Here is a 16,227-nt window from a genome sequence, read left to right as displayed (position 1 = left end):
TTGTTTATATTGTGAATGTTGGTTGAGTCTATTTTTCCTTGAAATTAGTTTGTTTCTTTGTTATTTGTTTTCTTTGTAGTTTTTTTTACGTTGCCTTATGTGCTGTGATGCTATTGTTATGGTGCATAGAGAGAGAACTTGCAACAAAGAATTGAAACCATGAACACTTCAGCAATGAAGTTTATTGCATCTGAGTAAAATAAAACAAGAGCACCCATCAGAAACTCTCTGCCTCATTCGTCGACGCCAAAGGGCCGCTACAGCTGCTGTTCTGAAGAGCCATAGGAACCGTGTGTATGCTAGCTATGTGTGTCTTGCCCTTTAGTTTTGAGTATGAGAAATGAGGCATATGCCGGGTCTTGGCAGACTAGATCTGCCTACGCATTCCCCCAAGCAGATCTAGCAGTGCATGCGGGCAAACTGGCAGTATCCACCTCAGGCCAGATCTCAGAGACGGCTTATCCCAGAGAGCAGCACTCAGCGTAGTGCTGTCTAACCCTTGCCAGCGAGGTGAGTTTAACTGCTCGATCCTAGGATCTACCAAGCACTTATCTCATAAAAGTCCTCAGGTGGCCGGACAGGCCTAAGAGCTGATCTAACTGGGAGGCTGAGACCATCTGATCAGGCTCAGGCTGGTAGGTAAACCATGCTGTATGCTGAACACACGCAGGTCCCCTGTGGGGACCGCATTTATTACTGCTTTTACCCCACAGACACAGGGTCAAAACAGCATGGAGCAAAAGACAGTATTGATACAAATACTTTAACTAAAATAATGTTTTAACCAGGTCTTACTTGTTCAAACAATCACTTTAGCAAATATGTACTATTTTCTGTTTATTGTGATAAATAAAATAATTCATTATTGTTCAATAAATATACTGTCATTAAAATATTTTAGTATAGAAATATATTTTAAAAATACAGAAACAAAAATTATTTCAAAAAGTAAAGATTCTGAAAGCATTGAATGATAACTCCATTAAATATATAATATTTTTTAATAAAGTTTTACAGTAACAAATTAAAACGTGAGAATTTATTATAAGATATGATTAATATCATATTTTTAAATATGATGGTTTCATTAAAAAATAGGATGATTATCTCTAAGGTGGACACCCAACTTAATATATGATATTTCCCATCTAAATCTAACTGTCATGTCAACAAATGGAAACGGCTGTTTATTATCATGTTAATAATTGTGTCTTTTACTCCAAATACCATTATTTTACATATTCTTCTGTTATTGAAAAACCATTGCTAAATTACCTTGAACAAAACTGAAAATCATTAACACAACCTTTGTTTCAAAATATATTCAATAGTTTTAGCGATTCTCATTTGCTACATAAATCAACAAAATAATTTAAAAAAACATTAAATATTAGATAAAATTAGCGCATAACCAACTTTTTGGAGAGTAATTACAACAACATAAATTGCATTAGCACTAAAACCTAACAACTGTTTTTACAATATGATTTAAAAGGTTTGTTATTTATTCTCTATATTAAGGTGATACTCAACTCCCTTATAGTGTCCCTTTTTTTTGGTTTGGGCCTTTGCCCCTCAATGTCGGTGCACGGCTCTGCTCGGAGGAGCGGCAGCCTCACATGAGAGGAGGCACTTGGGCAGGAAGTGTCCGAAGCCCCGGGGGGCTGGACATAGATCTAACTGAAGTTCACGCGTTGGTCTGAACATACACTCTCCAATATTTTTCGTCGGAGACGAACAGCTTTACCCTAAGTTGGCTACCAGCCCGAAGGCCTAAAGAAGAAACCCACAGGAAACTAAGTGGCGGCATCAACCTTCCAACTTGGTCTAGGAGAACATCCACTCGCCTAGCAATACGCTACATACCCGCAGGAATGAGCAGTGGCCTCAAAACTACTCTCAACCCTCTCCAGCAATGACTGTATGATTTTAAGATCCATCTTTTCACACTGAGGACAATTGAGGGACTCAAACACAACTACTAAAAAAGGTTCAAACATTCACTGATGCTCCAGAAGAAAACACAATGCATTAAGAGCTGGGGGCTTTTTTTTATTTAGTACTGCCCTTCAGAAGCAACAGAAAATACTTGCATGTTTCCCGGAAGACAAATTATTTACAATTAACCTTGATTTTCAAATTCAATAGGTTTTCACCCCCCGGCTCTTAATGCATTGTGTTTCCTTCTGGAGCATCAGTGAACGTTTTAACCTTTTTTAGTAGTTGTGTTTGAGTCCCTCAGAGTGAAAAGATGGATCTTAAAATCATACAGCCATTGCTGGAGAGGGTTCAAATATGAAAAAGAGGCTGGAAAACGGAAGAATGTGCAGGACCTGGAGGATTTTTCTGAAGAACATTGGGCAGTTTAACTGCTCAGGACAAACAAGGGACTCGTGAACAACCATCACAAAACAAAAAAACAGCCGTGGATCATTCAGGGAACGACACACAGCACTGAGAATCAATGGTTTATACACTTTTTATCAGGGTTATTTTTAATAAATTCAGCAATTTTTTTTGTCTTGTGGACTATATGTAAACATTTTTATGTAAAATATCTTATTCAGGACAGTACTAAATAAAAAATAACATGCATTTTGTATGATCCCTCTTATTTAGTTAAAATTATTCCCATTTTCACAGATTCTGCAAGTGGTTCACATAATTTTCCATGCCACTGTAGTTATGACTGGATTTGGATGGATCATTTTGGTCTTTCTTTCACCCACTACTGCTAAGGTCCTGTGGAATTTTTATGGCAGTCATAGACCAGGACACTAGGGATTTGGGTGAAGGGCAGAAACTGCATGTGGACCAATGAGATGTCTTGTCTTGTCCTTCCTGGGCTTGGTACAAGAGTTCTTCTTCTTGCCCTCTAAGAGGTGTCTGGCTGTTGTCCTAGCATCTTTATCTGATGGCATTGGACAGTTTGTTTGTGTCATTCTACCAAGATCCAATCAAAATGTAGCAAACCTTTTGTCCACTGTTATGGACAGAGAGTGGCCAGGCCATAAACTGGGCCCTGGAATGTGCTGTTTACTACACAGTGAAGGCATAGAAAACAAGAAAGACCTTGGATTTGTAACTGCCAATAGTCTCCACATCCTGATGACATGGGCCGACAACCAGTACACTGAATCAAGACTCTGCTAATCTGCTTGTCACCATTGTCAACTCGTGTATCATGAGACAGCAAGAAAATCCTCAGTTTCTGTTTGGCACACTGGCTGTGACACAGTATCTATATTTGCAACCAGGGGCAAGAAGACAACAGGGGAAACCCAGACTGCAGATGACATGACAACAGCTCCAAAAAGCATACAAGAGGAAGTAGAGCTGTCAACGAATATTCTAAATTCGAATATATATTCGAATAGTTTTTAAAAAATGAATTTTAAAGGTGAAAATGAATATTCTAATTAAAAAAAAAATGTGGAAAAACAAAACGGGTTACACGGTAGTAGAGGCGTGGCTGTCTGCCTTGCGAGTGGGCGCGCTAGCGCGCCTGAAGCCTTGTGTACTTTGGCCTGTCTCCTCCGCTGACTGCGCGCGCTCCTCCACAAACGGACGAGGTGTTTATACTTGACGCGCTCGCCGTTGTGCTTTTCTTTGAAACGACAGATGGCGACTCAGAGTAATTGTTCTATAAACTCAGGAAAAGCGTCGAGAAGAAGTGGGCTAATGTACACAGGTGACAATATTTATTTTAGTACACTTCACCGAAAACCACCCTACAAGAATCATGTAAAACAGATCAAAATAAACCTTGATATTACTTGTGACATGAGAACAAAATGTATGTAGAAATGTAACGTTAACTTATACAACTCCATTTATGATATCTAAATGTTTCCTAATTTCACTAATCACTTTAGTGAGTTTTCACTTAGTTTCGTGAACTTTTCTTTATTAAACAGGCTTTTTTATGCTTTTGTAGGCTCGTTTTGTAAATATAAGCAACTAATTTGTATGTGCAAACTCGACCACCCTTACTTTGCATCGCCCGCCACAAGCTCTCTGTCTGCAACACGACAAGAGGCCATAACGGAGAAATTAATTTTGTTCATTTGTAAGGACATGAGAGCGATCAGTGTCGTGGATTGGGCAGGCTGGAGTTCTGTCAAGCAATGGAACCGAGGTACTGACTGAATAGATATTGCATGAATAAAGGATAAATGCACTGCTTCCACTGGTTTGATTATTTACCGTTTCATGTCAAGGAAAAGTTCCATGTTTACCACAGCACAGCACAGCTCGCTCGGAGCGTTCAATAATATGCTGTAAAACTTATATTAATATTTGTTTCAATTAGGGATGGGCATTTTTGTCAATTTCTCATTTCGATCATCGATAGGTCTCAAAAACGAGTACTCGAGTAATTGGGGGCGGGGCATGTGCAGGGGGCGGGGCATGTCCGTCATTGAGATAATGAAAATACTGTTATGAAAATGGTTGTTGACAAATACAAACGTGACATGAAAACGGGTATATGAAAACATGAACATATAAAACAAAAAATAACTGCTAGATTATGATGCATAAATGTCTTTGAAAAAGAAACATCTTTATAAAATGACCGTCTTAAACAAGTCAGTAATATCGAGCATTGCCTTTGAGCTGAAACTGTGAAATAACACCACCCTGCAGAGCTTGCTAGCTGGTTAATAAACTCAACCAAACGCACCATATATCAATATTAATATGAAGATTATTATGAACCTATTACGACATAAATCAACACAAAAGGACGTGAATGCGCACGTGAACTTCAGCGTGCTAGATTTTACAGGCGAAGGGTTTGAAACAGAACATTTTGAATGCGCTCTTCCCTTAACAACGCTGATACACAGACAACGAAAGCACACAGAAACATTTTATTAAAATCGTGTTCTCATTATAATGCTTTGACAGATTGACTCTGCACATCATGCACTTAATTTTATTATTCATGATCGAAGCGTTTACAGACATCACTGCGCGTTTTCAAACTCATAGCGAAAAACAGCTTTAAATAAACTAGGTCTACTGTTAAAAAATACGAGAACAGTATAGCAGTGCTGCATTACTAATATCAATGATTCTGAGAAAGAAATAGCCTATCTGAAAAGAATATGACCGTCTCTAAACCATCATGTCGAGCATGTAATATGCGTTTGAGCTGAAACTGAAGAGAATGAACAACAGCCGGTATAACGGCAGCGCTTTTCTAGCTTATTAAGCTCAACCAAACGCTTCTTATATTAGATTAATCAGATATAGACAACATAAAAGTATCTTACAACGTGCATCTGCAGATATGGACGCGGATGCTCACATGAACTTCACGCGCTAGTCTGAGTGTTCTCACTAGTTTCTCTGTGGATCAGCTGATACACTGGGAACTAAGCACAGATCATTTACAGCATTCTATTTCCATCGTGTTTTCATTATAATGCTATGTAGGCTATGACAGATTGGCGCTGCACATCTTGCACTAACCATTCAATGATCATCATGATTCCAGACATCACTGCAGTGCACGCCTTTATTTCGCCGCGGTTTGGAGGCGTGCTGTAAAACGCTAACCAATCAGACCTCCGCAAAACGATGCAATAACCAATAAAAAAGAGACAAATATATTTTTTTCAGGGCGATCATCGTTCTCATGATCGATGATCGCTGTCACGTTCGAGTACTCGATTACTCGACCACTGTTGCCCATCCCTAGTTTCAATCACTGAATGAAGCCTGCTATATTTGGGACAAGAGTCCTGACCTTAAATTGCTTGCACAAAACTCTTGATCAGCTCTCAAAATGTGTTTGTTCATTTAACCCGTTATGCAGAGAGCGTGAGGGCGAGAGAGAGTGAGGTCTGCGGTCTTTAGCCATTCGTTGATTTACTCGTTTTTGTGTAGGTAATACGTTGTCAAATATGTTTAAACTTAACTAGACTACCTATATAAGTAGTTATGTCTCTTTGTATTCATTTGTCCTGTTTTTGACGTAATGCGCGTCATTGATAAAATGCGCAACCAGATGTTCGAATAGTTCGAATATTCGTGCTTTTTTTTAGAGGGAGTATTCGAACATCATTTTTGACAGCCCTAAGAGGAAGTCAGTTTTAAACTCTGGGTTGACTTAAAGGGTTAGTTCACCCAAAAATTTAAATTCTGTCATTAATTACTCACCCTCATGTCGTTGGACACCCGTAAGACCTGTGTTCATCTTCTGAACACAAATGAAGATATTTTTGTTGAAATCCGATGGCTCAGAAATGCCTCCATTGGCAGTAATGTAACATGCACTCTCAAGACTCATAAAAGGTACTAAAGACGTCGTTACAAAGTCCATCTCACTACAGTGGTTCAATATTAATATTATAAAGCGACAAGAATAGTTTTTATGCGCAAAAAAAACTAAATAACGACTTGTATAGTGATGGCTGATTTCAAAACACTGCATCATGAAGCTTCGAAGCATTATGAATCAGCGAGTCGATTCAGCGGTTCGGATCGCCAAAGTCACGTGATTTCAGCAGTTTGGCGGTGACACGCGATCCAAATCATGATTCATAACGCTTCGAAGCTTCATGATGCAGTGTATTGAAAATCGGTTATCACTATATAAGTCGTTTTTTTTGTTTGTTTTTTTCGCACAAAAACTATTTTAGTCGCTTTATAACCCTTTAACTAACTCCATACCAAGTTTCTAGAACCAATAACCACGATTAGGAAGGTTTGTGTTAATTTGAAACAAGTTCAAAGTTTATGTGATGGTAAGTTAACACCGTTTTATGGAATACCTTTCATGAGTATAGACCCTAGGAAATCCAGATTCATTCTTCCAACTCTATGGCTGCATCCAAAATCACAAACTCTCGCAGTAAGTAGGGCCTACTTTGTTCCTCATTCCACACATGTGCCGACACATGCACTTTACAGGCTATCCTTAAATGGTCATGTGATCTTTTGTGTCCTCATACAACACAACAGAAAAAAACCAGGTGTGAAGACACATCCTCTGCCCCCATATTTTACAGATACTTACAAAGCTCACACTTGAGGCCAAAAGCATTAGGAATCTTGTTCATGCGGACCAGTGGGGTCTCTCCAATCTTGCTTAAGATGTTGGGGAGGATACTGGGTGTCTTTGTCCTGTGAGAAAAGGGAACATGTCAAGCGGTTACACATACACTACCACAAACACACATTAAGCTAAACCATAAAAGAACCACAACGGAACTGACTGAATCATTGTGACTCTGCAGACTGTGATATTGTTTTATGGCAGTGGTGTGTGGTGGTGTTTTAAAATTATGAGGCAAAGTCCTCACATTTTTTTATATATCAAATGTAAAATTATGTTAAATGTAAATTTTACTCGCTCCAAACTGAACTTAAAAGTTTGCAACAATGACTAGATAATGTATTATTTATTAAATCCAAGCAGGCTATAAATGTAATCAAGTTATTGTTTTACGCATTTTTACATTTATTCCAAAATAACAACTAAAACCAGTAACAATTTAAACAACATATTTTATTTGTGAACTAATGTTTAGCTTTTCATTTTAATAGTCAACTTATTTTCAGCAATCATCAGGCTTGTAAACACTGCAGGTCACAGACACGAACGTACCTTTAATGTCCCCAAGCTTATTGGTCTGGTTTCACACTCAACTTGATTCTGAAGAATCCCGGTGCATTGCATTCATCTTACGTTAACAAAAACGCACACTGCGCATGATAGAAAACATACTGAGGTAAATGTTATGTTTTTTTATTTTGGTGCTATTATGCACCACTGAGTTAACAACATTACGCCGGTTTCACACTGCACACGCAAGCAGTGCGGTGGCAGCGCAGAAGCAGTGCGTATGGAGAGCGGGAGCAGTTACTTTAGAAAAACTTGTGACTTTTACACTTTTTTAATGTCACATTTTGTAATATTTGTAGCTTTATTTTTGTAATATCGATTATTTTTTCATCCATTTTGTTTTTGAGGAGACACTGCCTCCCTTGCCTACTCGGAGGAAACGCCCCTGGTTTATGGGTATGGTAAAGGTCTGGTCATTCACGGTTACATTTCTAGATACATCATTCCTCCTTAAAGAACTCTGTTGTTAAACAGGAGTTACTTACATGGTCATGAATTTTCATGAGACTGTGTAGAAAAAAGCTGTCATTTTAATACCAGGGAAAGTAGATTTGAACATATAGATATAAAAAAAAATGTGAACCCATAAAGTCAGAGAATATTCCCTACAAATATTTCCAACAAAAAGTTGTGAATGAAAGAAAAACAAGAATTGAACTTATTGTATTGCATGTTTCTGTCATGTTTTCACTCATAAATGAAACCATTGTATTTTCCTTTCCAAGTTAAAATAGCAATAATGTCAGAACAATCATGCTCACAGGTTTGGTATGAAAGTGCATATATTATGCATGCATAAAAGAAAACATGTTTTTCTTTTTGTTGAGTGTGAACTATCTTTTAGGTTTAAATGATTTAGGAAAACCTTTGCAAGGGCCAACTCAAATCTGTATTATTTTTTTCATTTGTTATTATATGCCATATTCCCACTGTTTTTGACTCATTCAATATGACTAATAATCATTGTTTTATTTCTAGGATTTTTATTTAATAATCACACAATTACTAAAGTAATAATACTACAGTGTTGTAAAATAAAAAGTACTTAATATTAACAATAAAAGTATCAATATTAACTGTAAAATGATAATACTAATAAATACTTCTTACTTTCTTCATTCTCAAAAGTTTGGCTTTGCCAGAAAACCGCAGTGTCCTTAAAGATGCACTGTGTAAATTTTAGCTGCTTCTAGTGGTGAGGTTGTGAATTGCAGCCACCCACTGCTCACCCCTCCCTTTTGAAGCATGGGGTATAGGGATGGGCGTATCAATACAAAGTATTGATGGTGGTCAATCCTCAAGAGGCGGGTGGACAAACAACACCCCACAAATTCTGTCAAACTCCAAGCATTGATTATGCAAGAATGGTATAAGTCGCTCGCTGTGTAGTTAGTAAACCTGTAAACTCCTTTGCTCAGACAAACCAGCCACAATCAGGGATGGTTCTTCCCAGGTTGACTCTTTGCATAACTTCATCCATCTGTACTGACCCGGTTCTTCGAACAACTTTTAAGGGGTACTTCAGCGCTGGGAAGATGAATGTGTATTTAAACTGGGTAATTTATGTAGTAGAAATGTGAAATTATTTTTGAATTTGGTGCCTTCTAGACTTTGAAATGACAGAAAAAAATTTTTTTAGTTCTGGGCAAATAAACACGTTAACGCAGGCAATGAATTTTTTCAGTTTAACGCATTCAAAATATTTAACGCATCATTCGTATTTACATTTACAGTCGTTACATTATATGATCACGCTCTTATTCATGTAAATGCTTTTAAACCATTTAAGCGCGACAAGACAGAAGAGAACGCGCTGTATGTCAATGTCCTGTCTGTGTGGGTGCGTCTCAACCAGATCCCTAGTTCAGTAGTCAGGACACTGATCAAGGAGTCGGCCACATTCATGTACATTTACACGATATACTGATTCACCACCTAGGAAGATCGGGAGCTCACACACACACACACACACACACACTCAACGCACAAACATTTGCGTCAGTCTCGTGCACACATCGAGTTCTCTTTCGCTCTTGAAAAAAACAATAATAACACAGAGAATGTTGCCAAAATGCCAGTTTTGTTGAGTATTAGGAGTCTCATAGTCTCATAATAGGAGTCTTAAATGAGTTAAATAACGTCTTAAATGAATGTGAGAAAATTAGATGCGCGTGACAGCGCGTCAGATCCGCGTCATGTTCGGCAGCGGCCGATCTTAAAGTCAATAGTCTCAGCAGTCAATAACGTTGTCTGGCATTAATGTTCATCAAAAAGAACAAAGGGAACAGAGAAAAGTATAGCTTTAATGATGATTAATCTATATTTAATTTATTATTTATTATAATTTATTTTTCATTAAATGCTATCCAGTATCCACATGAATCAGCTGCAGTGTTTGAGGTTTAAAAAACAATACATTTAATTGACTCAAGAATCGACTTACTTTTGAGAGACAAAACTTTAGGTAACACTTTACAATAAGGTTCGTTAGTTAACTACATTAGTTAACATGAACTAATATTTAACTGCACTAATAAAGCATTTATTTATCTTTGTTAATGTTAATTTCAACATTTACTAATGCATTATTAAAATCCTGTTAACATTAGTTAATGCACTGTGAACTAACATGAACAAACCATGAACAGCTGGATTTTTATTAACTAAAGTTAACAAAGATTAACTAATGCTGAACAGAGGTGTTGTTCATGTTAACTAATGCATTAACTAATGTTAACTAATACAACCTTATTGTAAAGTGTTACCAAACTTTATATACAGAACGGTGCACTTTCAGATTTAAAACTTTACAAGATGTTTTCATTCACTTAGAACTATGTTACGCTACATGAAAGGTAATTTTCAAAAATCCATAATAGGGGCTCTTTAAATCACCGCCCTTCACCAGGTTCCCGACTGGAGTGCATGTGTGAGAGAGGAGGGGCTCTGTAACAACGAGGTCTGCCGACACCTGATGAGGCTTGCCTGAAAATAATCTAGCCTTCACTGCCGCTGTTAATGTTAATGTTAAAGGGAAGGTGAGCCGCTAGAGAAGCCTCCGCCCCTTGCACCTCATACCAAAGAGCATTCTTTAAAATAACTTCCTTTGTGTTCAGCAGCAAAAAGAAAATGCATACAGTTTTGGATCAACTTGAGGGAGACTAATGACAGAATTTTCATTTTTGGGTAAACTGTCCCTTTAAAACCTCTACACTGACAAATTTGAATTCTGAGGAAAGTGTGTAACAGCTTTAAGGTGCTGCATTCTTACCGTTGGAAGTGGTTGTGCGGCGACTCTGTGTCTGGGTCACCAAGTTTCCAGGTGCATCTGCTGGGCAAATCTGGTCGAATCCATTTCCTTTCCATGGTGACCTCTGATCCATTCTCCGTGTGCTCTCCATTTGTACTCTTCACGTGGTGACCGTTTGATTCATTTACATGGGCTGCGTCATTCACATTTAACTTGTGTCCAGTATTTCTGTTCGATATGGCATCGACTTGCAGCTCGGCATCCAAGTTAATGCCAGTTTCTCCATTTGTAGCATTCGTGAGGACCTTGGCAGCATGTGGGCAGATGGGACCAGTCCCAACTGACTCTGAACTAGATGGTACGGATGACATGGCTTACCTATGAGAGGAAAATGTTTTAAGTGTCTGTCACAAGGCTTTCCTTTGTACTTCCTTTTTCTTCACCAAAGAACTGCAACATTACACAACCCTTTGATCATAAATGTGGGCGTATCCACATTTTCCACATATTTTACTCGTATAATGTTTGAATATTGTTTTCATGTCATTCAAGTTCGTATGTAACACTGACAGATCACAACATTCCATATAAGAAGCCAAACCACTGTACAAGTTCCACAGATATTTATGGCATTTCTCGGTTCTGCTCGGGTCCGGGTCCAAATTTTTAAAATAATAGACTGGTCCGGGTCGGTTCCGTGTAGCACATTTTTTGGGTCTCTTTCTCTACCAATTTTTTGACCTGTGAAGACCTCTATTGTGAGGTAACCTTCCCAACACTGCTGTAGAGTTTCTGCCTGATGTTACATTGAACACAACTTTACATGTCCAGTAAAATAAATTCCCTGATCAGATCCCATGTGAGCTTGTGCTCCCAGAGAGGATTTTTTTTTTAGTTTGCTAACATTTGCGCGCCACTGTGTTTATGGGTTTGTTGCAAGAGAAAATCAAAACTTTGTCACTGAGTTGCAGATCAATGAGATCAAATTTAAATGATCTTATGGCCATAGATGGATTTGGCCCATTTAAGATATGGCAATTAGGTTGATCATTTTAGTTGGTACTGGGCATTTTTTTTATTTTTTTTATTTTTTTATTAAAGAGTAGTGCTCTAGTAGTGCTCCTGCCTTCTTGCTCCATACACATACCCTCTTTCTACATTCTAATTATTTTTATTCTTCTTCAACATTCTTTCCTCTTCTAAACCAATGCTGAATCATCATGTAATTAAAGGCCATTCCTGGCCACAATAATATAATACATATTATAATATTATAATGTGATCATAATATACATTATTATTATAATAAAATAGTATAAATTAAAAAATATTTGAGTTGCTGTTCTCGGTAGGGCTTCTGCTGAGTTATTTGTCCATAATAATGTGTTATGATCTCACTTATTTTTAAAAGGCACACCTTAGCCCTGCAGCTACCGCTGTTTTGGAATGCACATTGTGTGCATACCAGCAAGCAAAACTGGAAACCAGTTATAGACTTTGCTGCTGTAAACATTAAATTAATTTGCTTAACTTAAATATGTTTGTAACTACAATGTAGAATTGGATACAATTTTCTTATTTTGGGATACAATTTCATCAATTGCCTTCTTTTGTGAATCTATTTGGATATGAAAAGAAAGGTTGAACAATCACAGGTCTGATGGACAAAGCACAAAGATTGTTTTTGGTCTGTTAACTTTGTCAGTCTCTTTTGAGACACTGAGAAACACAAGAGTGGTTGTAGAGTCTAAAATAAGACCAAAGTAAAAGCTCTGTTTTATCAGACTGAGTCTTAAACATTTACACCATATATTGTGACATCAGTCAGGAATCTTTTTAGCACTCTTGAACCATTTTCAAAACACAGTGATTTGATTTGATTTGATGTAATTAATATTGTTATTTGGCTACATTTCTCTCATGAATCAAGGACAAGCTGTATAGACTGAATAGACTTGGCTACAAGCCTCTCATTGACATCATTATCATTATGTGCAGTTTTAGTGTGGTTTTCTAGTTGCATTGTTTAGAACTTCTGCATGGCAACAGTTCTCTTGGTCTGATAAATCATTTTTGACAGATCATTTCTATTGAAATTGTTCGATTTTTGAAAATGGCCAAATTCACATTTCACAGACAAAGGATTCCAGTGAGAGATTGATTTATGTTCTTATTATCTTTTAGTTCATTTAATCACACAATTTATTCACAAGTTTGTGACCATTTGCTTAATTTCAGTGTTTCAACATTGCTGCAGCAAGGCAAATAAACAAATGTAACTGTCCAGCCCAGTAACATCTCATGGGCTGATCCAGTTTGTGTGGCAAGGAGGTGAGACGCTAAGCAGCACTACAGAGGAGGGGTCCATGCTGTCACCCCCGAGCCAAAACTGACCTGATTAACATGGAAAATAACAAATTTCACCATGAAATCATGCAGTGAAGTGTCCCGTGTGTTTCACCATCACCATATGACATCCAGCGCTGTGAAACAATTATATAAAATACACGAAAACACAACACTGCCAGAAGTTTTTGCCCAAACTTCAAAAGTCTGTTTAAATGATTAAAACTAGAAGCATATCTTCACTTTAATGGTACATTTATCATGTGAACTACTTATATATAACTTTTTATATGCATGTGTGTATGAGACAGAGGGGAACACGTCGCATTTGCAGCAGATATATGCTGCCCATCATAAATCAAAGCACGAGACAGACAGGGGTCGGAGGAGAACACCGGGAAAAGTGACATAATGGACAATATTCGTCTGTATTTGCAATACACGAGCCGCAGTTCAGCTGCGCGAGACAAAAACGCTGCCAGTGTGAATGCACAACTCTCCATACGCACCGCTCCTGCCCTGCCAACGCACTGCTTGCGCGTGCGGTGTGAAGGTTTGTAGCAAATCCCAATATTTCGCTTAAAAGACACTCACTGTAGAAAATTCTGCTACCATAATGTGATTTGATTGGCTGAACAAAACTTAATCTGAACACATGTGGCTTCTTACTAATAAAGCCCTAGTCTCAGGCTCTATCCAAAAACCTAGGCTGATTTGTTGCATTTGCGCACAAAGGCACCTCACAAAACTGATTTCAGACAGACTTCTGAGGCAGCGTAATAGTTTAATGATCTACAGCAAAATAGCGCAAGCTTTGGTGGTAACTAAACGATTATTTAATTACTACAGTAGTAATTTCTCGCTAGAAATGACATCAGAAGCGGAAACCATTGAACAAAAACACAAACTCAATTGTCGAGTGCATGCCACCCTGGCGGTTGATGTATGCCACTTCCATGGTATTGTCGCAGTGTATGAGCACATGATGTCCTGCAGGCATGGCAGAACGTAGTCTGCTTGGCCACAAACCGTTCACCGTTCGCGTAGCAGGCTGAAATGTAGTGACAAAACCCATTTCATGAACACTCTCATTCTCAGGAGTCCCAGAGGCAAAACCTGGATAGATAAAGCCATAAGAGCCTGCAGCCTGAGGCATGTGCGATAATGCACCTTCGCTCCCTCTCTGAACTGTGACAAGCAGTTCATTAGAGAGAGAATACACTCTTTCTGAATTGCAACCTTGTTAGAAGGGAAGAGATTTCCTCTTTCAAAATGTGTGCGGCGCTCAAGAGAGACTGTTGAAATGCGGGGGTTTTATTACAAACTGCAGTCTGTAACCCTGCATTATTGTACGCGTCACCCACTCGGGAGCCAAAACAGTTTGCCAAGCTGATTCATAACTTGCGAGTGTTCCCACCTGATCCGGGGAGGCGCTGATGGCTTTGTGTATGCCCAGCTGACCGGAGAGAGGTCCTCTCTCTGTAATAAATTAATTTGATTTGTTTGTTTTAATGTGTTTGTGTTGGGGAACACAGGGGCCAAAGCCTTTACTAATTGGTTACAGAGTATGTAAGTATTTGCGGTGTGGTGACACTGCTTTTGCACTTTTCCTCACAACAGGCCCACTGAACGTGGGGGGAGAAAACACAACATCCACTGAACACATGGGCTGGGCAGCCTCAGGAGAGGGGTGGTCTTTCAGACAGGGGCTCTGGAGCTCTGGGGCAGGAAGAGAGTCAGAAGAGCTTGTGGTTCATTGTGGACTCTGTGCCCCCATCAGAAGGACATCAGGCAGCCTGCTTGCGTTTTGAGTCAGTGGGGGTAGTATCGATGGTCTTCCGCGAAAGCACCATTGAGTGTCCGCAGGCATGGACTGCCTTGACGAGCATTACGGATGCTCTCCCTCCACAAGTTTGGTGAGGGGGATCCCTCTTCCAGCTGTTGCCCTAAGTCATCCAAGATCTCTGCCTGGTAAGTGGAGAGGAGAAATTAAGGACCCTGACAGCCAAGGCCGAGGACTTGTAGGTGGCCTGGTGAACAGAGGCAGAAAATTGGTAAAGACTCGCTCACACACATCCAGGAGTATAGACTGGGGTAAGGCCACGGGGGTGTTCGCCTGGGGAACGCCAGAGGACGGGATGGCCTCTTCGTCCTCTGAGACCCCGAGAAGCCCCGCATCATTGTAATCGTCGACGAGCGGGAGGTTACCCACGAAGATGTCCACTTTGGGGAACGCAGGACTGAGTAAAGTTGCGCCCCGGGAGGCCCCCGGTAGCGCGTTGTCATCACTGTGTCCCCCATCTGAGTGAGAAAGGCCGAGCCCGACGCTCTGGGGCGCGGCAACTTAAAGACAGTGTCGCAACAGCATAAGGCAATGACTGCAATTCTCCAGGTTCTCCAAAGCTTCTTCCGCGTGCTTGAGGCCCAAGCAGACCGAGAGTGAAGGTCGGTTGTGGCGATCAGCGCACCACACTGATAGGCTGTTCCCCGGAGAAGCGGCAGATTTAGACAGCGACATACAGGCGAAAAACTCACCATGGAAAGGGGAACCGGTGAGAAAAAGCAAGAGTGTGGGCGACTCCGGATTCTGTCTGTTTAGCCAGACTTGGTGCAATTGGATGCTTCTGCAGAGGTCAGGTACAGATGCCCTTCCCATAGGTGGATCTCGAACACGAGATGATGAAAGAGAACAAGTTATATCTTAGACTTTGCTGCTGTGAATATCCAATGAACTGCAAGCACTGAGAGCATGGGTCAGATCATTGCTCATCTTAAATATTAAAAGGTTGAAAAAACACAGGTCTGATGGAGAGCACAAAGTTTTTGGTCTTAATTTTTCAGTCTCTTTGGAGACACTAATAAACAGACAGAGTGCAGCGATTGCAAAGTCTGAAATAAGACCAAAGTAATTTTATAAGACTGTGCCTAAACATTTACACCATATATTGTAACATTAGTCATGAACCTTTTTAGCACTTCTTGAACAATTTCACAC

At 39.3% G+C, this 16,227-nt stretch overlaps 1 protein-coding gene across 1 annotated transcript in view; it reads right to left on the bottom strand.

Annotated features, from left to right (window-relative positions):
• Positions 1–11,330, bottom strand: part of LOC307129274 (cystathionine beta-synthase-like) — an 82,069-nt gene extending 70,739 nt beyond the window's left edge. Inside the window, exons 1-2 of the mRNA XM_079821534.1 lie at positions 10,908–11,330; positions 7,028–7,134 (exon numbers count right to left, since the gene is read on the bottom strand). Of these exons, the coding sequence (XP_079677660.1) occupies positions 7,028–7,134; positions 10,908–11,257 (457 nt within the window). The 5' untranslated portion in view covers positions 11,258–11,330. The remainder of the gene's footprint in view (positions 1–7,027; positions 7,135–10,907) is intronic.
• Between the last annotated feature and the right edge of the window lie 4,897 nt (positions 11,331–16,227).

This window comes from Gobio gobio, assembly GCF_949357685.1.
Source record: "Gobio gobio genome assembly, chromosome: 7".
Lineage (NCBI taxonomy): Eukaryota > Metazoa > Chordata > Actinopteri > Cypriniformes > Gobionidae > Gobio > Gobio gobio.
Note: the sequence above shows the minus strand (reverse complement) of the source record. Positions and strands in the feature narration are given on the sequence as shown.